This window comes from Lagenorhynchus albirostris, chromosome 20, assembly GCF_949774975.1.
Source record: "Lagenorhynchus albirostris chromosome 20, mLagAlb1.1, whole genome shotgun sequence".
In the NCBI taxonomy this organism is placed as follows: domain Eukaryota; kingdom Metazoa; phylum Chordata; class Mammalia; order Artiodactyla; family Delphinidae; genus Lagenorhynchus; species Lagenorhynchus albirostris.
Genome location: NC_083114.1, coordinates 47,867,856 through 47,895,410, shown reverse-complemented (window position 1 = coordinate 47,895,410; position 27,555 = coordinate 47,867,856). Strand labels below are relative to the sequence as shown.

The window sequence follows — 27,555 nt, the reverse complement described above, 5'->3', positions numbered from 1 at the left end:
CCGGGCGTCCTTCACGGCAGCCAGGTCCCTGAGTTCCCAGTCTCTGTGCTGCAGCCTATCCTCCAGCTCTGCATTCACCGCCTCGGCGCTCTGCAGGGACTCCGCAGCCTTCACCCCGGCCTCTCTCAGGGCCACGAGCTCTTTGTTCAGCAGTTTAATCTTTGAAAGAGAAGAATTCAAAATAAGGATATAAGTGGAACAAACTGAGGTGCTAGAGGTAAGCCTTACCATTTTATCAGAACTGGGAGCGAAGGAAAACTGGAATTTGAGAAGCAATAGAACAGTGAGTCTCCTCACGTGCTCCCACAACCTTGAGAGCACGGGCCCCGTGTGAGTCCCTGTCGTACCCCAGCACCCGACTCGGGCATGATTTGCTACTGGAATCACACAGCCAGATGGAGGCTGTACGAACGTGGCTCCCTGCTGAGTGACCCCACTCAAACCCCAGCCACACATTCAGTTGTTAAATAGCTTCTCTGGGCCTCAGCTTCCTCGACTATAATGCAGAGGTGATGGTACTGCTGCCCCCAAATCAGTTCTGTGTATAACCTGTGATGCCCTCAAGGGGCAGGTGTTCAGGGGACCAGAACCGACTCGTGGCAGCTGGAGATGGGAGTGGGGCATGCCCTGGCTCACCCACCCCTGTCCCCTGCTCCTCTGACAGGAGTGCCCACTGCACTGTGAGGCACAGGTTGGCCCTGCACGTCCCGCCTGCTCTCTCTCCCCTGGTGCTCAGAAGTCCTCAAAGTGGCCTCGGGGCGGGGGTGGTGGTGGTGTCACTGTGAGGCAGCCCCAGCCTCAAGGTCCTACTGGCCCTGGGTGCATTCCTCCAGGGGAAAGTCAGGGAGACTCCGCAGAGGGGTCAGGCAGGGCCTGGTGCTGCCCCCTGGACTGCAGCCCTGTGGGGAGGCTGGCAGCCTAGAGGAGGGACCTTGCTGACCACTAGTGCAGGGTGTCGATCTTACTACTAACACCTGGCTAGACGCTGCCCAGATGTGACCAGCTGGGGCAGCAGGGCCGGGCCAGGCATCAACCCTGCTTCCTTGTCCCCGGCACAACTCCCCCTCCCCTCCAGGCTGCTCCCTGTCTCGGTGCTAAAGGCCAGGCATGCGTGCTCCTCATGTGTGCCCTGGCCATGTTGGGGCCAGTGCTTTAGAGAAGTCCTGTTCACGGAGGGGAGCCGGCACCACGGCTGGGAGCACCAACTGCAGACAGGCCTCCTCCTGAAAACAGGGGGATGAGTGGCACCTCCTCACAGGCCCATTCCGAGGTGTCACGGGAGTACACAGGCCAAGGACAGAGTTTGCGGGGTGGTGGTTTCTCCAGAGGGAGACACTTCCTCAAGGTCAGGTAACTAGACCTGGACTGGTGGCACCAGCGTTCCTCTGGCTGGGCAGAGTGGCCATCACTCCTGACCGGGGCCCTGGCAGGCACAGTGGCAAGCATGTCACCTGCATGTCACCCCCAACTCTGTGTGGCAGAGATCGAGGCCCACGTACAAAGCGGGAGGCCTTCATGTGAACCCTAACTCGCAAGGGGCTTCTCACTTCTGCTGAGGAAATGATCACAGTCCGAGGGCGCCCTCTACCTTGAGCTCGTGTGCTAGGACCACATTGCTCATGCTGTCAGCCTGCAGGCGGAACGCGTGCTCCCGCTTTTGCATTTCAGATTCAAACTCCTGGAGCAGCTCCTGGAACAAAAAGAGCTGGTGGTGAAAAGAGCACGGTGGGGCCAGCAAAGACCCACTGGCACGCTGAGGGTAGGAGGGACGTAGAGGACCTAGCGGAGGACGAGGTCAAGAGTGGGACTGGGGCCTGTAACGCTGCATGAAGGACATCGGAGGGCTCTTGTTCCCACCGTGGACGTAGGTTTGTCCCTCTCCCCTGTGGTCCTGTGGGGTTTTGCTCTGCACAGACAGAGCTGCTAGTGGACCCACAAGGAGAGACACCAGGCCCATGAGCTCAGAAGCACCCCTCCCAGCAGTTCTGTTGTTGGTTCCGTCTATGTCTCTCTCTAAACAACACGCCACTCTTCCCTCCGCGCTACCTGCCGGCTTCCTGAGCAGCCCCACCCCACACCTCCGACACGGGGCTCACAGCTCCACTCCCCTGGCTGTGTAAGCCTCACCCACGGGCTGAACCCAAAAGTCCATAAACTATTACAACAATAAAGTGATTCACGGCTCACCCAACAGCGAACGATTATGACGGTTCCCATCTCATTTCTCCCAGAGTTTTCAATTCTCTGTCTCTCTCGCCGCCCCTTCTCTGTCTGGTTCTCTCCTGTTTCCTGAGTGGTGTCTGCTTCCCAGGACACACCCCATAATGTGACCCTTTCTTCTCCTGGGGTATGGTCCCTCCAGGGCCCTCAGTCTCCATGCCCATCTGGTCTCTCCCTGGGCTGCCTCACAGCCAGCATCCAGGCCCGAGACTCACAGCTCCCCTAGGCGGTCCTCGGTATTCCTGGATGCCCTCATCCTCTCTCCTGGTTTACTCCTGCTGGAAAGGACCTCCTTCCCCAGCTCAAGAGCTCCCATCAGGGTGAGAGTCCCACGATCCCCTGCCCCACTCGGCCTTCTCCCAGGGGGCTGGAGTAGGAGCTGCCCTCAGTTTCCCTGCCCCACCTCTCTCAGACTCACGGGCTTCCAGGTGAGGCTGCCAGCTCAGCCCTGTGACTGGGGCCACCCAGTCCTGGGGACCCGCCCAGCTCAGGCCCCCATTCTCCTGGCAGCCTCCTCCACTCCATCTCTTGGTTCTCAATGTTCTGAACTCAAAAGGGAAACAGAGGCAGCTAAAGGCTGACCCCTCGGCCCCGACACACAGCCACGCTGCACAGGGCTCGCTCAGTAGTTACACTCCAGTAACTTCCTGAGAGGCTGTTACCCAGCCAGAGGCATCCACACCCTCACACCCCAGGGCCCCGGGCTTACATCTCTTCCCCCAGCAGTGCTGAAGACCTTGTCATGTGTCTTCTGTCCCAAGCTGAGGTTGAGGAATTTGGGCCAGGCTCTGACTCTACAGGTTTTCTGGACGTTTGCAGCACCTCCTCTTTGTTCCTCTGAAACCCCTTTTGCTCATGGCTCTGGGGGCCTTTCAGTCTGAAGTCCCCACCCTGAGAAGTGGCTATGATGTTTACTTGATAATCTGACACCTTCCTGTTCTCTGCTGTATGTTTCTGGAATTTGTATTGTTAGATGAATCCTGGATTTATCCTCCATGTCTCTTAAATTCTCTCTTGGATTTTCTGTGTCTTTTTTCCATTTTCTGAATTAATTTCTTTATATATACTTTTATTTTTTTAATTTTAAATATTTATTTATTTATTTGGCCGCGCTGGGTCTTAGTTGAGGCACGCGGGATCCCCGTTGCTGCATACAGGCTCTTAGTCATGGCATGGGGGATCTAGTTCCCTGACCAGGGATTGAACCCGGGCCCCCTCATTGGAAGTGTGGAGTCTTAATGATGGCCAGGGAAGGCTCTATACATACTTTTAATTGTCAAAATTCTTTGTTGTTATGATTGGCCCTTCCTCCTGGCATCCTGAGTTAGGATGCAAAATACACCCCTGGGGACACTGATCTCAGGAAGCCCCCACAATGTGCTCTTAGACACTGAAAATGAAGATATAATGTGATGAGTGGCTGGCTCTGTCCCCACCCCATTCCCAAGAGGCTCAAGTTCTCACCTTGGGGGAACGACACAGGAAGAGCCTCATGGGAAGGAGGGAAATAGCCAGCCCCTGCCCTGGGAGCAGGAAGGTGGCTACTCTCCCAGCCCATCCTCCAGGACTGGGCTGACAGGAGTTGCAGGATCACTGGCACTGCCTGCGGAGCCCAGGAGGCCACAGCACCAGAGCTGCCCACGCAGACAGCTAGACCAACACGGACAACCAATTGCCATGCCCGGGCAAGCCTAGCACGGGCAGGGCCACATGGCCCACCGTGCTGCCTCACACCTGAGCTGATCACACGGCGGCGGGTTTTAGGATCTCTGTCTCGGGAATCATCTCTGTCCTACCCAGGGTCATTTTCCCTGTTCCTCTGGGCCTCTTCTTATGTTGCTGGCATTTCTCTGTCTTGTAATCCTGCCTCAGTTATATGCTCCTACTCAGGAATGAGGCAATAAAAAGTTCACTGGGATGCTGAAATTAAAAAACACCTGCTATTCATAAGAGACTGTTACAAAAAGGGAAAGGAAAGGCACAGAATGGGAGAAAATTTTTCTTTTTGGCCACACCCCGTGGCATGCAGGATCCTAGTTCCCCAACCAGAGATCAAACCCATGCCCCCTGCAGTGGAAGCGCGGAGTCTTAACCACTGGATTGCCAGGGAAGTCCTGGAAGAAAATATTTGAAATATATATACCTAAGAACTTGTTTCTGGAATATATATGCAGAACTCTTACATATCAGTAATGTAAAGACAAATAACCCAATTTTTTTAAGTACAAGAAAGCTGAACAGACACTTCACAAAGGATATATGAATGGCCAGTAAGCATGTGAAAAGATGCTTAATCTTTGATCATCAGGCATAAGCACATTAAAACCACAGTAAGACACTACTACACAACCACTAGACTGGCTAAAGAGAAAAAGACTGACAACACTAAGTGCTAGCAAGGACGGGGAGCGACTAGAACTCTAATCTGCTGCTGGTGGAATGTGACGCTACAACCATCTTGGAGGACAGCTCGGCAGTTTCTTAAAAAGTTACTCACAGCCGTAGGACACATCGCAGAAATTGCACTCCTGGTCATGTAGCCTGTGTCCATTCAAAGACGGCCAAGGATGCTCACAGCAGCCTCATTCGAAATGGCCCCAAACTGGAAACGACCCAAGTGTCCAAAATGTGCGTTGACAGAGAACGGAAAGAGACTAGCACCTCCGCACAACACAGCACTGGCACCGAGAAGGAACAAGCTGCCAACTATATGACAACTATGAGCCTCAGACACGTCATGGTGAGAGAGAAGCCAGACAAAGAAGGGCACAGCGCGCGGCTCCATTCTCACAGGACTCTCCGAAAGACAGATCTCGCCGCAAGGGGCAGGAAGCAGGCCAGTGGGGCGGTGCCAGGGGTGCTGCTCCCTGACTGCAAAGAAGCACGTGGAACTTTGGGTGGCAGTAAAGTTCTGCCTTGGTTGTTACTCAAGTACCTGTGTTAAACCTTGTTGAACTGCACGCTTAACATGGGTGCATGGACTGTAGGAAATTACAGCTCAATTAAGTTGAATCTTCGCAGAGCCGACTGAGGTCGCTGCTTCCCTAATGTCAGGTCTGCGCTGCAGACAGGGCCCACACAGCCGCCTTCCTTCTCCCCATGGGTAGTTCAATTTCTGTAAAGAAAACTGTGCTGAGCTTCTGCCTGGGGAAGGAGCTCCTGGCTGCTGGGCACTCCATCTGCACATGAGGGGGGTGGTTCGCGGCCCCAAATACAGACATCCACCTGCACGTGCATGGCCCCTGGTGTCCCAAGGCCTAACCTCTCTGAGTCTGTAGGCCCACTGGCTGCGTTTCCCACAGGCCCGCTCCCAGCTGCTGCCCCCGCCCTCCCCGGGAAGGCGCAGGCTCACTCATCCGTGTGCTGAGGCCCTTCTCCTGCTCCCGTCACTGCTGTGGGTTCTCACTGTCCTTAGTCCTTTATCGTCTTGTTTACAGTGGTGACAGGAGAGCAGACGCTCGTGGCTGATGTGCCCTATGGACGGGAGGTCTGGATACAGATGCAGAAATCACACACTGAGGGACAGAGTCAAACTGAAATGCACGTCCTGGAAAGCACAGCGCATGGAGAGCCCAGCACACTAGCAGGATTCCAGGTTTCTGACCAAGTAATGAGGCCCCTGCTTTTGAAGAGGCTTGGACAGACTCAGCCTCCTGAAGGGAAGAGTCGGGGAAGACTGAACCCAGCCTGAGCGTGCCGGCAAGAATGGGCTCGTCTGCCTCCGCCCTGCAATAAACTCCACAGCAGCCTCCCTCCCCTCCTCGGAAGGTGGGGGGCCTCAGAGACACCATGCAGAAGTACAACTGAAAACATACTTTTTTTATCCCTTGAGAAGCAAGACGAAGTATAAGGGGTCACACGAGCAACCCTTGTTGGGATCAGAATATGAAAATCATTGAGATTCACTCCTAACGCTACAAAATACTGAAGCACTTGGTTTCTGCTCCAAGTTCTGCAGTCTGTGGCTGCCAGGGGGCAGGAATCCCTCGCACAGGCAGAGCCTGGCCCAGACCAGCGGGCAAGCATTTAGTGTCCTTGGTGAGGAAACAAGAAAGCCACCACCCCTGCACGCACTGCTGCGTCCAAGTCCACTCCCCATCCCCACTTCACCCCAGAGGCACGCGGCTCAGGCCCGCCTCCCGACCACCCTCTTCTCTTGCTCCTGGGGGCCCCTCTCCTGCTAGTCCCCCACCCATGCCCCTGCCCTGTGCCGATGTCCCCGGCTCAGCCTGGATGGCTCCTCTGCCTACAGTCACCCTTTGGGGGTGCCCCAGGTTCCTAGCTCTGTACCCTGTGGCCCACCTGCTCCATCCTGACCTCCCAGTTTGTCCACCTGGGAGCGCAGAAACCACTTTCTATGCAGCCCGACCAAGCGCCCTCCCCATCCTCCCTGTGTGGTTCCCCCATCTCCAAACAGGGCAAGTCATCCCGCCAGGCACTCAGCCCCAAACCAGATGTGTCCTCGGCGCCTGCCTCTCACCCCATCTCATCTATCAGCGTGTGCACTGGCTCTGCCGTCTAGGTGTATCCAGAACCTGCCAGTGGCTCAAGCCCCGCCCCCTCACCTGGGGCTGCGGCAGCCTCCTCCTGTCTTCCTGCCTCCCCAGTCCCACAGGCTGTCCTCAACCCAACAACAGAGGATCTTTTAAAAACTCAACTTGGCTCACAAGCCCCCAAGAGTTTCTCACCTCACTTGGAGCAAAGGCCATCCTCACGAGGGCCTGGGAGGCCTACACCGCTGCTATCTCAGCCCCCTTGAACTTGAACTCTGACGCCAACTGAAGGCGGGCTCACAAGTCCTCTTCTCAGGGTGCCCTTCCTGACCTGCCTATTAAAGATCAGCCCCATCCACCCTGCCTCCCTGTGTTATGCAGGTGACGTCCCTAGGATGCTACAGCCAGAGCCTGTAATGTTCGGGTGTCCACTGTGCCCCCACAAGGGCCAGCTCACTCTCAGGGCAGGTGGGGCCCCTGCTCAGCCCTAACCCCAGGGCCCGGGATGGTGTCTGGCAAAGTCTATTTGTTAAATGAATAAATCAATAAATCACTGTTTCTCCTCCAGTGGCTTCTAATCCTGTGACTGCTAACCAACAGTGAAACACCTTAAGTCCACAGTCTACAGCTTACAAACTCAGCTCCCGTCATCTTATACTTCTTTCTTGAAAATAAAAATCACTATTACCATTGCATCAATTCTACCTTTGACAAGTCAATAATGAACACAAAGATCTTCAGAAAAAGGAGATGGGAAACCAGCCCAAAGGAAGCCCACAAAGCTGATGAGCACATAAGGCCCTTTCTTCAGTCACAGAGAGTCGGGCGTGGGCAGCACAGCCCTGAGGCTGGCGTGAGCCCCAGCTGTCCCTGAACCACACTAGGCAGCAAAGGCTGCCCAAGTTCCTGGCAGCAGCTCTGGATGGAGCCCAGAGCTGGAGAGTCCAGACGTCAAGTTTCCTTCCTTCCAGAGACAGGGCTGGTATAAAAACTCCCATCCGGAGGTGCCCTCCTTGTGGACAAGGGGGCTCAAAGCCTGAACAAGCCTGAGTCGGAGCAAGGGCTCTGAGTGTGGACAGGCTGGGAAGCCACCCACAGACCCAGCCCAGCGACCACAACTCCCACCAGGGCACTGCTGCCTCCAAGTGCCACTGACTGTCCTGCTAACTGGGACACTCCCACCACTGCCCAGAGCCCTTCCGAAACTCCTTCTTTGGAAGGGACTCCAATGCCACTTGAGGAAACCTCATGACTTAGATGAGTCATACCTGGTCTTGATCACTCAGCTCATGCCCCAGTGACCTTGGACTGTTTCCAAAAGTCAAACCCGCCCATAATGGAAAAGTTCTTTGGTCCCTGAGGACTCCAAAAGAAAGTCCTCTGCAGGAAATTTCAAATGTTCTAAGCGATGATGGCATCATGGACAGTAAAATTCAAGCTTCCAAGAGGGGAAGGAAAGGGCAGGGCCCCCTCCTCCACCAGCCATGGTTGGTAGATGCGGCCATGCCTGAAAGCTCGGTCACAAGGACAGTTGTGTCCATGGGCGCCTTCCATCCTGATGGGTACAGCACATCAGGATGCCGTCCTATCTCAGGACACTGACGCTATGCTGTGGGACAGAGGGCCCAGCAGTCAGGCCTCAGTCTGCCAGCTGACAGGTCTGTCCTCCTTGAGAACCGCTGACCCCAGTGCCCGAAAAGGAACCAGCACAGGCAGGCACACCATTCACATCTGCCCAGTGGCACATCCACTGGAGAGACTAGGGGCCTAGTTCAGAGCTCAATGGCTCAGTCAGCCAATCACTCCAAGTCACTCAATCACTCCAAGAAGGGCAGAAGTGAGGACACAGACAGGTTGACTTCTAGATCCAGCTCCTCTCCAATATCACAGACACAGTCTAAAAATAAGGCGTGGGCTTCCTTGGTGGTTCAGTGGTTAAGAATCCGCCTGCCAATGCAGGGGACACGGGTTTGAGCCCTGGTCTGGGAAGATCCCACATGCCGTGGAGCAACTAAGCCCGTGCGCCACAACTATTGAGCCTGCGCTCTAGAGCCCACGAGCCACAACTACTGAAGCCTGCGCGCCTAGAGCCTGTGCTCCGCAACAAGAGAAGCCACCGCAATGAGAAGCCCGCACACCACAATGAAGAGTAGCCCCTGCTTGCCGCAACTAGAGAAAGCCCGTGCACAGCAACAAAGACCCAGTGCAGCCAAAAATAAATAAATAAAATAAATAAATTTATAAAAATGAGGCGTGAGTTGTTATCCTGTGGCAGGATGACAGTACCTAAGAGTTCTTGCACTGGAATTGTCTTGGACTCAAATTACGGCTCTGCCACTTACTGAGGGGGATCTTGGGCAGGTTACTTAATGTTTCCCCTATCTGGAAAATGTAGAACAAAATTGTGTCTCTGTTGTGTTGAGCGGATAAATTCACACACACGCACAAGGAGCTCCATGAGGCAGTTTCTATAAACACCAGTCACTGCTACGATGACACAAGCTTGGCACATCCTGGAAGGAGACCAAGGGTACCCATGTCCTTGCATACACGCAGCCCTGCCAGACATGGACTTTGGCCATAAGTGTGAAGGATATCCTTCACCCAAACCCCAACATAGCTGAGTCTCTCAGTGTAGGCTGAGTTTCAATGACACCAAGGAGAAATTTTGGTGACAGGTTTAAGTGTCACCTGTCAGCTGATACATCTATATTTAAACTTATTTACTGCTTTGTTGAAAGAAGTACAGTTATCACAACTTGAGCTCCCAGCTCTTTTCCACAGTAAATAACTCAAACTTTAACTTTATAATACTTTTTTCTAAAATAAATAAAGGAGGAAATGTTTATTCTATTTCCAAGGAAAGAGAACCCTGGGGGAGTTACTACAGAGGAAGATTTAGACACCCCATCACACTTCCCCACAGATCACCATAAAGTAGAAATCTGTGATCCCAGGATACCATACGGCTAACAAAATGGTCTTCTCCAACTGGTACAATTTTGGTTTCACAGAGGGCGGGCAGGGTGGGCACCTGAAGAGGAACTGGACCCCACGCCCTACCTGCCGCTGCAGGGCAAGTTCGCTGTCCAGCTCCTCCAGCCTCCTTTCCAGCTTCCACTTCAGGTTCCCATACTGCTCCCGCTGCTGGTCCAGCTCACTGTTCCTGTCACTGTGTGAAAAGTGCAGTGTTAAGAAAAGTAACACTGCAGAGTCTCCAAACTACACATTTGCAGGGTCACCTTTGCAAACATGAGGTGACAGGTCATGCTTCACTTTTGCGGGGGTGGCTTTGGCAGGACCCAGGGGACCTACATGCTGCACCTGGACAGGTGACTGCCTGCAGAAGAGTACGTGATGTGGGATCCAGGCTCTCACAACACAATTCCCAAAGTGCCTAAGATACAATCAAAAGTCACCGGTCATACCAAGAACCAGGAAAATCTCTACCTGAATGAGAAAACACAATCCACAGATGTTAACACCAAGATGACGCAGATGCTGAAATGATCTAACAAGGATTTTAAAGCAGCCGTCATAAAGATGCTTCAACAAGCAATTTTGCACAGTTTTAGGACAAATGGAAATCAGAAACTCTCAGCAAAGAAAAAGTAACAAAGAATCAAATGGAACTTTGAGAACTGAGAAGTACAATAACCAAAACAAAGGACACCCTGGTTGGGCTCGAAGGCCGAATGAACATGTTAGAGCAAAGAACCAGTGAAAAACAAAAGTTACCTGACCTGTTAATAGAAATAGACTGAAAAAAATGAGCAGAGCCTCAGAGACCTGTGGATAACAAAAGATGTGACACTCACATGGTCATCACTGCAGTCCCAGAATGGAAGGAAAAAGAGGGTGGGGCCAAAAACATACTTGAAGAAATAACGGTTGAAAATGTCCCCAATTTGGTGAAAAAGAATGGGCAGAAGACCTGAGGAGACACTTCACAAAACAGTGTACAGCACTTCAAGGCTGCAGCAGAGCGCACAGCTGAGGCCTGACCTCCCTTCTCACCGTGAGCGGAGCCCACAAGCCTGACGGCAGCTTCAGGGTCTCAGTCGACTTGCCTCAAGTCAGCTCACTTAGTTTTGGATTTAATATATATTCCACACCATTAAAATAATCATAAGCTCAAATATGTTTTATTATAATGATACAGATTTGTAAATCATGGGGAAAAATTCCAAATAGTTGAACAAATCTCCACTAATTTCAGCCACACTGGGACCCAGAAAAAGACATCCAGGTGTGGCCCTGCCTGCCTTCCCTTGACAAACACTGGACAGGTGGGCGCCGGGCAGCGCTGTGGGGCGGGAGGCGTGTGGAGGGTCGGGGAGTGGGGTCTGCTGGCCCTCACCTGTGGACCCGCTCCAGCTCTAGGCGGTGTTCCTGCAACCTCTGCTGGGACTGCTGCTGCAGATCCTCCACCCGCCGGGCCTCGCCGGCCAGCGCCTGCCTCAGCTTGGCCACCTCGATCTTGAGCTCGCTCACCTCGGCCTGCCTGGCCTCCTCCAGCCCACGGGCCCGGGCAAATGCAGCGTCGTAGCGCTCCAGCTCCCGGTCCCGCTCCTCCAGCACCTGCAGGTTGTAGACAAAGTCCTCCCGCAGGCGTCGCAGCTTCCCCTGTGCCTCCTCCAGCTGGCGCTGAGCGTCCTGCAGGGCTGCCTCCCGCAACTGGGAGTGCTGGGCCTGCAGTGCTCGCCACTCCTCTTCCTTGCGAGCCAGCAGGGCATTCAGGGCCTGCTCTGTGGGCGGGGGCAGCATGTCGGCAGCTGCAGCAAAGAGGAGGCAGGCAACGGGTTCACCGTTAGGGACCCTGTCTTCCACAACACACACCTCAGATCCCCAACTAAATGATCGCTGTCACCAAAGCAGGAGGATGCTCTGGCCAGTTACTGGCTTTCTGGTCACACTCTGAGTTCTGGAGAGCCAAAGGCAGCTCCCCTAGGCTCCAGCAGGGCAGGGGCATACTAGGCCCAGACCCCAAAGGCTCTTTCTACCCTATCCTCACCCTACAGCAGAGGGAACAGACAGTAAGTGCAGGATCACCGAGGTAAGAGAGGAAGCAAAGACAGGGAGTGTTGTTTGCTCACCTACAAAAGCTAGGTTCTTTAAAATAGTTTCATAAAGGCCGCTCAGTAGCTGAGCTGTGACTGGCCCCAGGTGGCCCCTGAGCTAATGCCCCTTCCCACCCCCATGCTCTACTCCTGGAGCTGGAATGCAGGCTCCCGGAGATTCACCACCCAGAAGCAGGCCCCTCTGTTCTTGTGTTTCCAGTCCATCGTGCACTGATACTTTTCTAAAACACAATAAAGTGCTAGAACAAAAATGAAAATTACAAAAACGAAGATATATAATACACAACTCCGATTTTTTATTAAATTCAACAGCATAAAACTACTTTGTCAAGTTGCCAACAAGTGTCTGAAGACCTCTTGCTTCCCGTCTCCACAGAGGATGGCCCACAAGGGGCAGGGCCGGTGAGGGTTGCTCCCCACCAGGGCACCTCCACCACTGTCCTGGTCCCATCACCTGGCAGAGATGGGGTGGATTCTGATACGCAGAACCGCTGGTGGGGGTGGGGGGGGAATCTCCTGGGCTTGACTTATGCAATGGGTCCGAGGCCATGGGTCAGGCCCTGCCAGCTACACAACAGGCCCAGAAGGCATAAAGGCTGGCACACGTACCACCGGCATCTTCTGGGGTAGAGGGTGGCATGTGAATGATGCCCGGCTCTGAGAGTGCTTTTCCAGGAAGGCCAGGTGGGGTCTGAGGCAGGCATCCAGCAGTGACTTTTGTGTATCATTGTCCCTAAAGAGTCTGAAATGTCTGATTCATTTTAAGTGGGTTTTTTTTAAATGAAAAAGACAAACTGTCCCAGGCCATCTCAACCCACAGGGTCAATACACATTCATGGAAACCCTCTTGGGCAGAGGAACAAGATTTCAGGGGCCTGTGAAGACACCCTGCAGGTTGTGGAGGTTCCATGCAGCCCCTCCCAAGGGGCACCAGCAGCATGAATACTGGTTCTCCTTGGTCAATGTAAAGCAAATATCCACAAACTAACACAGAAACAGGAACAGGAGAACCTGAGCGTCTTTTTTAAAATTTATTTTTAACATTACATTTACAGCAAACACTCTCTAAACCAGAAAGAGGACTACTTTTTTTAGAGACATGAAGTTCATTTCACTCCTGAAATTACTGATAACAAAAACCAACAACAGGGGGACTTCGCTGGTGGTCCAGTGGTTAAGAAACTGCCTAGCAATGCGGGGGACACCACCAGTTCAATCTCTGGTCAGGGAACTAAGATCCCACATGCCGTGGGGCAACTAAGCCCACGTGCCACAACCAGAGAGCCTGCGTGAGGCAACTACAGAGCCTGCGCGCTCTGGAGCCCATGCACCACAACAAAGGGCCCGTGTTCCGCCAACAAAAGATCCTGCGCACCGCAACAAAGACCCAATGCAGCAAATAAATAAATATTAAAAGAAAAACAAACCCACAAAGTTCTACAACGAAACCTTACTTTCTAAAACCCAGTGGAGGTAAGAAATGAACAAAATTTTCATTTTACACAACGTTTTGATGGCATCAGGTTTACTGTGATTGAACTCTTCGTAGGGCCTCAATTCAAACACCTGCAGAGTTGCTGCCACCAGCACTGCTCTCCTCAGACAGCCCAAGTCTTGCTTAGCTTATGAGCTGTGGACTCTTTGCCCTGTGAAAGGTGATCACTAATAACAGAACTCATAAAACTCTAGAGAAAAGCAACAAAAAACCAAAAAATAAACACACACACACACCCTACCAAAAAATTATCTGTGTAATCAAAATTATTACTATTAACATCTTGGAAACAAAATGAAAAAAAAAGTAAAGTGGTCTGGGTTAGTATTTAGAGACTCCCAAAATATTCTGTCAGGACTAAAGAAACAATGAGGTGCGTTTTCTGGAAGAAGATGCGTGTTACGTGCTTGTCTACCCCCGTGGACGGTGGGAACATGAAACAAACTTTTCAGACATTTGTTTCTCACAGCTCAGCAGAACAGTGCTCAGAACACAGAAAGTAAAATAAGAAACACACGATGAGGGAATTCCCTGGTGGTGCAGTGGTTAAAGATCTGCCTGCCAGTGCAAGGGACACGGGTTCGATCTCTGGTCCGGGAAGATCTCACGTGCCACGGAGCAACTAAGCCCGTGAGCTTAGTGTGCCACAACTACTGAGCTCACAACTACTGAAGCCCGCGCGCCTAAAGCCTGTGCTCCACAAGAGAAGCCACCGCAATGAGAAGCCCGTGCATGGCAACGAAGAGTAGCCCCCACTCGCCGCAACTACAGAAAGCCTGCGTGCAGCAACGAAGACCCAATGCAACCAAAAATAAATAAATAAAATTGATTTTAAAAAAAAGAAACACACGATGAACGTTAGGAATGGGCAATGAAGTCCAGGTAATTATTAAATATTGAGCAATGCATCTGACTAAGGGCTTGCTGGAAGGCAAAGCACAAAGGAAAACAGGATCCATCATAGGATTTGCCATCTTTCATGAGGAAAAAGTAAGGCAGTTTCCCAGGTGAAGCTGTCGGCATTTAGATCTAAATGAATTCCTTACGATAAGGGAAACAAATTGTGCAGGACAGGGCCTGGCAAGCTTTCTCCCTTTCCTGGCCAGTCGGTAAACATTGAGGGCTTGGTGGGTCACAGGGTCTCTACTGATGCCCCTCAACTCTGTGTGAAAGCAGCCACAGAGGACAGAAAAAGTATAGGCTGAGTCTCTCCCACAGGCCTGCTGTGCTGACCTCCAGACACTTGTGCAGGGGACGCTTTTATTAGCACCTGTGTGACAGATACTATCATTTCTTAAGGCTGGTCCTCGCAGCCCCTAATCCTCAGGCGTCCGCGATGATCTCAATCTGGACAGAAACATCCATCCACAACTCCCCGGTGTCCACTGGGGGTGCAGGCCAGCCTCACGGAGGGGAGGAGGCACATGCCCTTCCAGCCCAGCCTGTCTTGGGGTGACTGCACCAGAGATGCGGAGCAAAGGGAGAGGGCACAGGCACGAGAGGCTGAGGGAGAAGGAGGAGAACGCAGGGCCTTGTGGGGTTGTGATACAGCAACAAACACTGGTCTTCATCCACGGTTTCTGGCACAAGGCTCCTAAAACCCTATTTCCTGAGTGACAGAAGCTACAGGGGCATCTTTAGTTAGTTTTTGTTCCTAGTTCCTGAAATAACTCCAGGTGAAAGGATGTCTCCCATTATTCATAACAAACCTCTTTCAACCACACCTGAGTCTATGTTAATGAGGTGATTTTGGAAAGCCCCTAGATAACCAATGGTTGGGGGCTGGTTGCCAGGGGAACCGGAGGGTTGGAACTTGCACCTCCACCTCCCAACTTTCAGGGAAAGGAGAGGAGCTGGAGGCTGAATCAATCACCAGTGGCTAATGGTTTAAACAATCAGGTTTAAAAATCCTGCCAGGTGGGCCTCCAACCCACAATCTGGACAGGATTGGCAAACAATCTAGGCATGTTGCAGCAAAAATAGAAATGAAGTTTTCCCTCTCTTGAGAACAAGAAAAATAAAGGGAACAGTGAACAGGCTAGACAAGAAACATAACCTGGCCTGAAAGAGTTAATCACTCCTAGTTTTAACTGTTACTAATCTGTAGTGTCTGTAACTAGATCTGTACTTCACAAAGCTAACCTATCACTCTTTAACACTAACTGAATGACATCCTGCGCTCCCTTGTAGCATCTGCATTTCAGAAAGAAGGTCGCAGGCCGATAACCAAGAGACAAACGGACCCAACAACCCAATTACCAGGCTGCCTGAGGCCAGCTGTGACTCTTTTGAAATAATGCAGGAAAAAGAATGCAAGACCTTCACTACTTTTGATCCTTATCATATAGGCCTGACTGCAAGCCCCACATGTAAATCTTCTCTGATTCCCCGAGGAGCAGGGGCACAGTTCTTGAGGTGCCAGCATGCCGTGTCTCTCCTTTGCCTGGCAGAGAAATAAAAGCCTCTCTATTTCTTTTCCTCCAAATCTCTGTCTCCGTATTTCTATTCGGCATTGGTGCACAGGGAGCCAAGGTGTTTGGCAACAGGCACAGGTGCATTTCTTTAAGAAGGTTACTCACCCAAAAGACATCTTCCAAACACAAAAACTCAAAACCCAAAACCTGCTTCCCTGGTAGCGCAGTGGTTAAGAACCCGCCTGCCAATGCAGGGGATACAGGTTCAAGTCCTGGACCAGGAAGATCCCACATGACGCGGAGCAGCAAAGCCCGTGCGCCACAACTACTGACCCCGCATGCCACAACTACTGAAGCCCGCGCACATAGAGCCCGTGCGCCACAATAAGAGAAGCCACCGCAATGAGAAGCCCATGCACTGCAACGAAGAGTAGCCCCCGCTTGCTGCAACTAGAGAAAGCCCGCGCACAGCAACAAAGACCCAATGCAACCTAAAATAAATAATAAATAAATTAAAAAAAACAAAACAGGGGCTTCCCTGGTGGCGCAGTGGTTGAGAGTCCGCCTGCCGATGCAGGGTACACGGGTTTGTGCCCCGGTCCGGGAAGATCGCACATGCCGCGGAGCGGCTAGGCCCGTGAGCCATGGCCGCTGAGCCTGCATGTCCGGAGCCTGTGCTCCGCAACAGGCGAGGCCACAACAGTGAGAGGCCCGTGTACTGCAAAACAAACAAACAAAACAAACCCAAAACCTGTCTCTTTGCTGCAAAATGAAACTAAGCACCGAAGGTCAGCAACACCTCCCTGGGGAAATCCAGGGGACGGTCCCTGGAACTAACAGACCAAGCAGATGCTCAGACTCCTCTACAGGCTTTCAGTACTGGCAAGGGGCCAACGAGGCACAGGCAAAACGTCCCTCTGGACTTACCTTGTGGCTGGCAACCAGGTTCACTTTGCCCCCCACACAACAAGCCTCGCTTAGACACCAAGGTTGCAGCAAAGAGGGTGTTTATTTGCAAGATAATCAAATCTCAAATCCACCTCCCCAGAGGCAAGGGGCTCGGGGTATTTATGGGATCAGGAATAAAGAAGCAGGGCAGTCAGAGGCAAGCTCATGAGGAAAGGTGATTGAAAAAAGGTTTGGTAATCGGTCTGCACAGGTGTAACTAGGCTACAGGCCTCTGCACGTTTTGAGGGTGGAGTTTTCGACCCCCCAGTGTTAAAAGGTCACCAAGCGGACACTCCTACATGCCCAGTTGGAGGGTTGGTGGTCCTATCCAGTCTTAACTGGCTCAGCTTGAACTAGACACAGCTGACTCCAAGTTCCTGGAAAACAACTCAGGCAAACATCTTATTGTTTAGGCTACATGCTGCTCGGAGGACATGCAAGTCTTAAAACTACCTTGATTAGTGAAGGCAGGTGAATGGGTTTGACTAATTATTATGCACGGTTTCAAAAGCATCCGTAAAAATCCCTGAACGAGCAGGTTTGAACTTCTGGGCTGGTGAAGGCGTGGAAGTGTGGAGGGCAGTGTGCCAGGAGAGCGAGCATGGGAGCTCCCGGCCCCTCCCACCCACCTTACCCTGTGTCTTCCATCTGGCAGCTCTGAGTTGTATCCGCTTATAATAAACTGGTGATCTAGTAAGTAAAGCGCTTCCCAGAGTTCTGTGAGCTGCTCTAGCACGTTACTGAACCTGAGGAGAGGCGTCATGGGAACCCTGATTTACAGCAGTCGGGCAGAGCATAGGTGACAACCTGGACTTGCATCCAGAAGGGGGGCATCTCGTGGGATCGGCACTAACCCCAGGCAGTTAGTGTGGGAACTGAGTTAAACGTAGGACACCCACTCGGTGTCCACCGAGAATCTGAGAAGGCTTGATGGAGGAAGCGCCCCCTGACATGTGGCATCGGACAGGAAGCAAGCGTCCTGAGTGTGAGGGCAGGGAGGGAGGACGAACTCGGAAGCAGGGTCCTAAGCAGAAGGGACGGCCGAACTCCACAAGTGTCCTGATAGAGCTGTCCTAACCAGGGACAGTGTGGTGGCCTCCCCGCAGGGCTCTGGGGCAGAGCAGAGCTCTGCCGGGGCAGACCTTGGGCACAGCCCCGGTCTCCACCACCTCTCCTGCTAGGCAGTCGCACCCTGCCTCGCCCAGCACCCACAGGCCCAGTGCGGCCTTGTCAGCCTCTCCTTAGCTGCATCCATCCAGGGCCTGCTTGCCATCTCGAGTTAACAGGGTGCTGACAGAAACCCTGAGCCTGCCACCCTCAATTCTGCACGCCCCCGCCCCCGCTGCCCTCAGCTTGCCCATGGCACCCCTCTCCACCCAGCTGCCCAAGCTGAACACCACGAACTAGCCTGGATTTCCTGCTGTCTCTCATCCCCCCACCACACCTCAGCCACCATCATCCCTCACCTGGAGTCTCACTGACTCCAGACCCTGAACTGGCCCCTCTGCTCCATACTTGCCCTTTCAGAGCCACCAAAGGAATCTTAAAAAAAAAGCCTAACTGCCCCCCGCCCAGCAGTGCTTCCGGTTCCTCGGTCCACTTACAACACCTGGATCGCTACATTCAGGGCTGGGATGTGCCGAATGGTTCCCCCTCCCACCCCGTCAGTCAATCTCAATCCAGCTGCCCCTCTGCCTGGAATGCTCCACCCAACCCACAAGCAGCCTCCTTCCTGTCACTGAGACCAACTCAAGGATCACTCCAGGAAATCCCCCCTCAACTTCGACCCAAACTGGTGCAATGCCGTAGACCCATCCAAGTTCTCTGCGTGGCACTTCCAGGAGCGGGTGGATTATTGCTTATGTTATCATTCTTCCCTACACATTCCACATGGTATCCCATACTTGGAACTCCAGCACACAAGAGGCGCTCAAAAGTATGTATTAAATAACTAAATGGTAAAAACTATCACATGACGGGCTTCCCTGGTGGCGCAGTGGTTGAGAGTCCACTTGCCGATGCAGGGGACGCGGGTTCGTGCCCCGGTCCAGGAAGATCCCACATGCCGCGGAGCGGCTGGGCCCGTGAGCCATGGCCGCTGAGCCTGCGCGTCTGGAGCCTGTGCTCCGCAACGGGAGAGGCCAAAACAGTGAGAGGCCCGCGTACCGCAAAAAAAAAAAAAAAAAGTAAGAAAACTATCACATGACAACACATAAACATGGGGCTCTGGGGCTACAGCAGAGGAACCCCGGAGGCAGGTATCTTTGTTCCCCCAGGGCCCTTCCAAACCACTCCTCCTCCTCCTCCAAAGGCTTGGCTTCCTTAAAGTACCCACAACCCTGTGTACTAGGTGGTCTCAGAGCCCAGGTGGCTCTACCACAGAGGATGACCCTGCATCCGCTGAGGTGCCTGGCCCACCTCTGCTACCCCGTCCATGGTTTCCCCCACTCCAAAATACCCAAGCACCCCACACTCTGATCGCCAGCCCTCTCCCTTCAGATTCAGTCACTCTAGATCAACAATAACTTGATCTTTAAGTGTGTTATTGGCTGTATCAATGAACTACAGGGAAACTAAGGACATTCACTTTAAAAAGTTTTGAATTCAGTAAAAACTGGAGTTATTGGCTTCCAGTTCAGTCAGTTGCCAAGTATTTCCCCCAGGTAGACAGCCGAGGGGATTCCCCAGGTATGTCCTGAGGTCACCACACTCTGTTCTGTACGCCCATCCCTGGCACCTTGAAGGAGATAACAAATGTTTGTTACTACTCCAGTTAGGATGTATATCATTGTAGCCAGAAAAAAAATACTATGTAAAATTCTCATAAACATAGCAAACTTTTTTAAATTCATTCATTTAACAAGTATTTATTTAGCTCTTACTACATGTCAGGTGCTGTTTCACCTGCTGGAGACACGGGCCAGGTCCCCACACCAACGGGTTGTCATCCCTACTGGGACAAGACAGAGATGCACGGAAACAAAGGGGCAGAGGAGGTAACTTCCCACATCACTAGCGTGGCCGGAGACGCAGGGCTGCTCGGGTCAGAGGTCAGGGAGGCCCTGCCCGGAGGGAAAGGCAGGAAGGGGCTCTGCTCAGCCTTCAGGAGGCTTACACATCCTGTTCAGTCTGTGGCCCCTGCCCTGGCTGCAAGCCTCCCAGGACCACTGGGAAACCAGGGTTCCAGCGGGTCAGCCTGGCCACCAAGCTCAAGAAAAGCCCGGAGTGGAATAACAAGGTGACTCGATGACCTCCACAGTTGGGCGTTCACCCACACTAACTGACGTCTAATGGCTGGCTCCCCAAACGCCAACATATGCACAAAGCCAGCTGACTACAGTGGGGCTGCGTGAGTGTGAGCTGGTGCGTGGCCTAGTGAGCTCTGGGCTCTGGCATAGTCTTGTCAACAGAAATCGGCGTACACACAGACCACCCACATGCCTGTGCACACTCACAGGCAAAGAATCAGGATTTAAGCAAATACACAACTTTAAATGATGCCGATGCTACTGTGATCTTTGATGAAATGCCTGAGTCATCACTGCGGTTCTTTACAGAGAGAGCACACGGAGGTCTGTGACGTCAACGGGCCTCCCTCCTCTGAGGACCATCCGTAGGCTCGCCTCTTAAATGCATCGGTCACACAGCCACCCATGGAAATTGCCCTCCTAGTACAGAAATCTGACCACGTGATACTGTGCCCATGGCACGTGGCCTTTTCAAAAGAAAGTTCAACCTGTTTGGCACAGTATATGAAGACCCCTAGGATGGGGCCTGGCCCATCTTGCCCACCACAGCTCCCTCTGGACCTCCAGCCGGTCCCCAGAGAGAAACCAGCTTCTACTGTGTATGCTCCACTGGACCTCGACATGCCCAGTGCTATGCTCCTTTCCCTCCCACCCCATCACAGACAGCCTGCCCTGCATCCATCACAAATCCTAAAAGCCCCAAGGCTGAGAATAATCGGCTTTTATTAAAGGTCACAGATTCAAAATCTGGACCCAATCTGTCTGTCAGCCAGCAGGCATCCCCAGTACACACCCAGTTTACAGGAGGGACCACACAAAACCTCTGGGGCAACTGGAGAAATCTCCGGGAAGGGCGGGGGGAGCGCACTGTCAACTCATCTTGGCCCACGTCGTTCACAATCTTCTAAGAGAAGCAGTGGGGTCAGCAGGGGATGGACCAGGACTGTGCTAGGTCATCTCATCACTCTGATGTTCTCATCTGTAAAATGCTGAGCTTTCTAAACTTTTTTTTTTTTTTTTTTTAATCTAAAGGGGATATTTACCTGTTAGTTCTGAAAGGCACTTGGAAATTCTGGGTCTTAGGAAGATGGAAGTTACTCCTCATGAAAGTCATGGTTTCCCAAACATGGAAAATTTGCAGGCTGCAAACAGACACAAGCAGCAGAGGCCCTATCTGAAGACCACCTCAGTCATGAGTGAGTTCGAATGCACCCCTGGTGTCAAGATGCCACCACAGACTATACAGTGGGGTGTGGAAGAGCTCGGGCACTTACTCTCTCACCCAAAACCCAGCAGTGGTCTGCAGCAGTTGACCCTGACCATGCAGGCCCAGCCTTGTCAGATCAAACGGAGCATTGAGAAAGAGGCTCAGAAACTGGCTCGTCCAGGCATTGGGAGACTCTGAGGTGTCTCTTCACAGATTACGACAAGGCCAGGGCTGCAAGGAGGATCTATAGCCAAGCATCTCCTAACAGCCGACATCATACTTACAAGAGTTCGGGGCAAAGGATGAGGCCTAAGAAACCATATATGAAAAGGAGCTCCATGGAGAAGAAGGAGCTTTCCAAGCCAAGTGGGCTCTGCAGAGGGGCTCACCCTGCCCTGGCGGGGCCCCAACTCTCCAGCAAGCTGGCAGCAGCGACTATAAGCTGGGTATACAGGAAGGAGCCTGGGAGGATGATTTCATCCTTGCCAATCTCACCCCTTGCCAAGATGACCAAATCAGAGAGGAACCCACAGGCTACCCAATTGCAGATGTGACAGTAGAACTAATCACACTTTTGTTTGTCTGACCAAAAACTTGGAGCAATTGTTTTAGAATAAACACTTGACAAGTACTTTACTGAAAAAACATTGCATGACTTCAGTAAAACATAAGCAGTTGCAAACTCTAAAATGTACAAAAAAGGACCATTTGTAAAGGCTAAAAGTCAGTCCCTAGACGCTCACAAACAAGCCATTTAGGCACAATGGCTGGGCAAAGAGACACCTAAAGCAGAGGTTTCTTTTTATCTCCTTCCTCCGAAGGACTGTGGCTCCAGATACATTTGGCTTTCCACTCAACCGCCATTCCTAATGCAGAAAACCCAAATCTACTTTGGTAAGGCATGTTGTCTTACTGGTGCTCTGTAAATATATTCAAAAAGCTGAATTTATAGAACATTTTTGTGGGACTTGAAAGAAATTCCAGAGGTGGCTCATCTCTGCACTCAGGACAGGGGACTCAGTGCTGGCACCCTCTGGAATCCCAGCATGAACTAAACTCGGTATAGACAATTTTTAAGAGGATCGAGGGGATGAAAATTCGGGGCCTATGACCCAAGCCTTTTCTCCTGTCCTTCACTGACTGCCAAACAGTACCCATGACCATTTGTAAAATCTGAGAGAGATGAGCAGCAGATAGATCTTAATTCAATCACCAGAACTTGCTTGGGGTGAGGGATACTGCTACAGTGAGGGGAACAGAGTGCTTTTTATTTGAATTTACAGCTGCCAGATTTCCTTGCCTCTCCCCCCAAAAAAGCGAATAAATGATAAAATAGAAGTTTGAATAGTTTTGTAGTTAAGAGCTGATACTGTGCTCACTTTTAGAACCACATAAATGTTTCACATACCAAAACTTAAATCAATAAGGAATCAGGAATTCCCTGGCGGTCCAGTGGTTAGGACTCCGTGCTTTCACTGCCAAGGACCTGGGTTCAATCCCTGGTTGGGGAACTAAGATCCCACAAGCCACGCACTGCAGCACAAAAAAAAAAAAAAAAAAAAAAAAAAAATCAATAAGGACTCAAAGTGAAATATAATCAGAAACAAATGAACCTCACTTTATTACAAATTAATAACATAAACACACTAAGACAACTTTGTAAAACAGCATTTTAACTATATATTCTAAGGAAAAAAACAAAAACAACCACATGCAAATATTATACTTTAGTAGGTTTGTTTTTCACACAAATATGGATTGGTAATACTGAAATTACTTTATATGCGGTCTAGGATTGAGCAAAAAGGTAAATGTACTGAGGACAATAGGAGCCAGAGTTAGAGGAAAAGGAATGTAGAATGAACCCTGTGGTGATGGATTGGAATTGGAAGTATCAATATAAACTCAGTTTTTAGTATGTACAGATATATGGATATAGAAATAGATACGGATGTATGTAGTGTACACAAATACATGTTTCCCAGCTCGCCCTTTGAGAAAGCCAAAAAGAAATGACACTCCAGTAGCAATGAGCATACCTCCCCCAGATCTTGGTTTCTAAAAAAAACATCTAAACTAAAAGGAACCAACACTCCTTAGAGAAATGACTGACTCCAGGCTAGGTTAAGGAAAGCACAAAATGAGTCCAGAATATCTTGTGGTGTCAGAAAATAAGTAAGTGCTCAAAATGTTGAGGACAGGCTAAAAGGGCAGAGGCCAACTTGAATGGGCTAAATCTGGACAACAGTGCAACAAAATAAATGACAGTAATGGATTATAACCTATGAAATAAAAATAAAATGCCTATACCAAGAAATAACTGAACAAATTAAAATATGGAAAAGTTCTTCCTTACAGTACAATTCCAACTTATAAAAGCAGAAATAATGGAAACGGAAAAATTACCATGTGGCAAATGCAACACTTATAATTGTTTCAGAAAATGCTCACTTCTGGACGCTAAAATTACTCGTTGGCAGTATGGTTATAAACAAGATATTTACTATTTAGAAAGGGAAAAAAGGTAACTTGATGAGGGAAACACCTTGTAGACATCACCTAAAACACACGGCCGAAGTTAGCATCAGCAGTAATGGGACAAATCAGCATCAGATGACTCCTGATAAGATGCAGAGAAAAACACAATTTCACTGGTAAGGTTTTTCTTAATAAAAATGCATAACTTAAAAGTAATCATAAAGGAACATCAGATAAACCCAAACTGAGGGGCATTCTGCAAAATAACTGACTCATAAAAGTCAAGGAAAGACAGAGGAAGTGCTCCAGATTAACGAATAAGAAGACAAAACACGGATGGTGCTGGATTGGATCTTGTAAAAGACTAAAGTCATTCGTGGGATAATTGCTTAGTGAATAAATCCTATACATTAGATCATGGTTTTGTATTAGTGTTAGTTTCCTTAGTTTGCTAAAATGAACTATGGTAACATAAGAGGTTAACATTTGGGGGAATCTCGGCAAAAGGTAAAGAGGCAATCTCTGTACTCCTTTTGCAACTCTTTTGTAAGTCTCAAATAATTAAAAAAAGAAAATCACTCTGGACCAGGCTGCCTGGGTTTGAACCCGTCCTCACTGGCTGTTGTCCGGGGTAAACTCTCTCATCTCTGCAGCACCCACCTCTTCAGGTTCCTGGAGGGGTCGAATAAACACTAGAGCACTCGAAACAAAGCGTGCCGGCAGAGAACGCCCCCGGCCCTCCCACCCAGCGCACTGCGTCTGGCAGGACTTGAACGTCTCGGGTTTTTCCAAGGAAAGCAAAGACGCCCGTGAAAAGCGAGCCGAGAGGCCGAAGCCTCCCACGCTGCGGGCCCCTGAGGCCCCTCGGCGGCCCCCCGCGCCGCCCCCGTGTCCGCGCCTCACCCAGAACGCCTGCTACGAGCAGCCTCCGGTCCCGGCGCGTTGCCATGGTAACCCGAGTCCGTCTGCCGCTATCCGGGCGCGCTTGGTGCACTGCTCGGATCCCGCCGGCTGGAAACGTGAGCCCCGAAGCCAGGTTCCGGGATCCACCCCCACCCCCTACCCCCCACCCCACCCCCACCCCCTACCCCCCCACCCCCACCCCCTACCCCCCCCACCCCCCCGGCCCGAGCGCAGGTGCAGCCGAGGGAGGAAGGCCTAGGACTATCAGTGGGTGGCGGGTGGACGGGAGGCGGCCAAGGCTTCCCGGCGCGACAGCCGCCCCTAGTCCAGCTGGGCTCCACGATCCCGCCCGTCTCGCAGCCCCGAAGCTGTTGGCGGCTCCGACGGGTCGGGATGTGGGACTGCACGGAGCGGGGCGGTACTGTACCTGGGAGGGGAGGGGCCCGGGCTGTAGAGAGGCAGTGATGGGCACAGAGGCGGGGTGACATAGTCTTTGGTCCAGCCTCTCCTCTCCATCTGTGTTTTCTCCACCCTGATGGCTTTCTGGCTGCCCAGGGCCAGTCGCCAAGCTGTTCCTGCCAGTGCTGGACAAAAGTCCCAACCCTCTGTTTTAGGAGGCAGCTCTTGGAGGGAGGTCCAGGGGTTATTAAATATCAGGCAGATCAGGGGCTTCCCTGGTGGCGCAGTGGTTGAGAGTCCGCCTGCCGATGCAGGGGACACGGGTTTGTGCCCCGGTCCGGGAAGATCCTACATGCAGTGGAGCGGCTGGGCCCGTGAGCCATGGCCGCTGAGCCTACACCAACGGAGCCTGTGCTCTGCAGCGGGAGAGGCCGCAGCGGTGAGAGGCCCGCATACCGCAAAAAAAAAAAAAAAAAAAAAAAAATCAGGCAGATCAATAATTCAAGCCTCATGGAAAATGAAAGATGTGATCCTATCAGTGCACAGAAACCACGTGAAAATAGTCCTGCCTGCCTGGAGGAGCCACAGCGGGTCCCCATGACCTTTAACCTACATCCCATAGGCCCTGGGCAGCCTCACGGCCTCCAGACCAGGGTAACCTGCTTGACAGTCCAGCTTCAAATCCCAATTCCGCTCCTCTTGTTACAGCTTTCTGGGACTCTGTTTGCTTCTCCATAAACTAGGGATAACACCCTCCATTCCTCATAGATTTGAACAACATGTGAACTACATGGGTGCTAGTTCAGCCCCAGGGAAGGGCCTCTGGGGTGTATCTATGTAAACCCAAAGGGCCAAGAGGATACACCCCTTTGAATAAAGACAAATCCTAACAATAAATATGATCTCTGCACCTCACCATCTATGCCCCAAAGCCTGACCCACCCCACCATAACCATATCCCTGCAATTACCCCAACAGTCACCCTAACCCAAGCCCTGACCCTGACCCCAACACTAAACCTAACCCCAACCCTCACCCTGACCCTAACCCCTAACTCTGTGACAACCCAACACTAATCCTAACCCCTAATCCTGACCCACCCTACCGTAACCCTATCCCTGCAATAACCCCAGCCCTGACCCTGACCCTAGCACTAACCCTAAGGCTGGCCCAGGAGCAGCATGGCCTTGATTTCTGTGGCAGGGCCAGCTTCTACCACTTCAATCGCCCAACATCCCAGAACTTCTGATTCCCTCACCTGAGCCCCAGTTAAGGCTTCTGGGGTGCTGGGCCCAGAGAGGTATGGTACTCACCTGCCCCTGCACATCACACAGCCCACAAAATGATGGAGGCCGGCAGTGGGCCCTGCTGAGAGCTCAGGCCCTCACCACCCCGAGAGGGGCCTTGTCACTCCTGGCAGACCCCACAGGCCCTCTAAGGTCTGAAAATTTGTCCACTTAGGCTCTGGAGCTCGGCCCCTTATCTGTGCCCCACGTCTGGGAGCCCAGTAGATGCCCATGGAAGGGAGGAGGGACATGTTGCCTACTCTTTACCCAGCTCTCTGCCTGGTCTCCCCACAGGTCAGGCCAGACCCCACATTCTCCCAGTCTGTCTCCCCCAACCTGCCCACCATCCTGTCCAGACCTACTCCTCCACCCAGAATGCCCTCTGCGCACACTGCAAGGCAGGTGACCCTTCGGCCAGCCTGCTGCATCCCTGCTGTTGCCAATGCTGACTGACTGTGTGTCTGTCCTGGGGCCACTATAACAGTGACCACAAACTGGGGGCTTGAGGCAGCAGTTCTGGAGGCCAGAAGCCAAAATCAAGGTGGCTGCAGGTCTTTGCTCCCTCCAAAAGCCCTGGATAGAATCCTGACCCACCTTTCCCAGCTTCAGGTGACTACTGGTGCTAGTCCTTGGTGCCCCTCAGCCCATCGATGCATCACCCCACTTTCTGCCTCTGTCGTCACGTGGCCTTCCTCCTGTGTGTGTCTTCACATGTGTTCTTTTCTAAGGACACCAGTCCTATCAGGTTAGACCCACCCTTCTCCCATGTGACCTCATCTTAACTAATTACATCTATAAAGACCCTATTTCCAAGGAAGGTCGCATCCTAAGGTACTGGGACCACCAGAACACGTCTTTTTGGGGCCACCATTCAACCTGCTACAGACTGCTTTCCCTGGGCTAATATCAGCCCAGGGCCAGCTCCCCACAGGCCACCCTGTGGTCACCCCTCACAGGTGTGGTAACAGAACAGTAGAGGTTAAGGGACCCTGCCCAGCCCCTTCGTGACTAGCATAGCCAGGATCAAACTGCCCCCTCACCCCAAGCATACAGTTGGAGCTTGTGAGGGTACAATGCTTGTGGGATAATAACAACATTGCAGGGACACTAAAGGGCCAGCAAAGGACTAGTGCTGGACCTTCCTGAGAAGCCAGTGGGCTCTGAGGGGGGCCCTGCTTCCCGGCCTGTCATGTGGGGTGGCCCCTATATCACATGAAGCCCTCAAAGCCACACTTCGGGTGATTCTAGAACTCTCTCCACTTTACAGATGGGGAAACTGAGGCCAGGGGGCTCAGGAGTGGGCCAAGTCTGCTGGCCTGGGCGTGGTCAGCCATCCTGCTCCCACTGGCGCCCCCAGCACCTAAGCTTAGAGCAGATGTCAAC

The 27,555-nt window shown here is 51.9% G+C and overlaps 1 protein-coding gene across 1 annotated transcript in view; it reads right to left on the bottom strand.

The window, feature by feature from the left end:
• Positions 1–24,514, bottom strand: part of CCDC57 (coiled-coil domain containing 57) — a 104,783-nt gene extending 80,269 nt beyond the window's left edge. The window contains exons 1-5 of the mRNA XM_060134261.1: positions 24,488–24,514; positions 11,074–11,488; positions 9,777–9,885; positions 1,589–1,690; positions 2–159 (exon numbers count right to left, since the gene is read on the bottom strand). Of these exons, the coding sequence (XP_059990244.1) occupies positions 2–159; positions 1,589–1,690; positions 9,777–9,885; positions 11,074–11,480 (776 nt within the window). The 5' untranslated portion in view covers positions 11,481–11,488; positions 24,488–24,514. The remainder of the gene's footprint in view (position 1; positions 160–1,588; positions 1,691–9,776; positions 9,886–11,073; positions 11,489–24,487) is intronic.
• Positions 24,515–27,555: the final 3,041 nt, after the last annotated feature.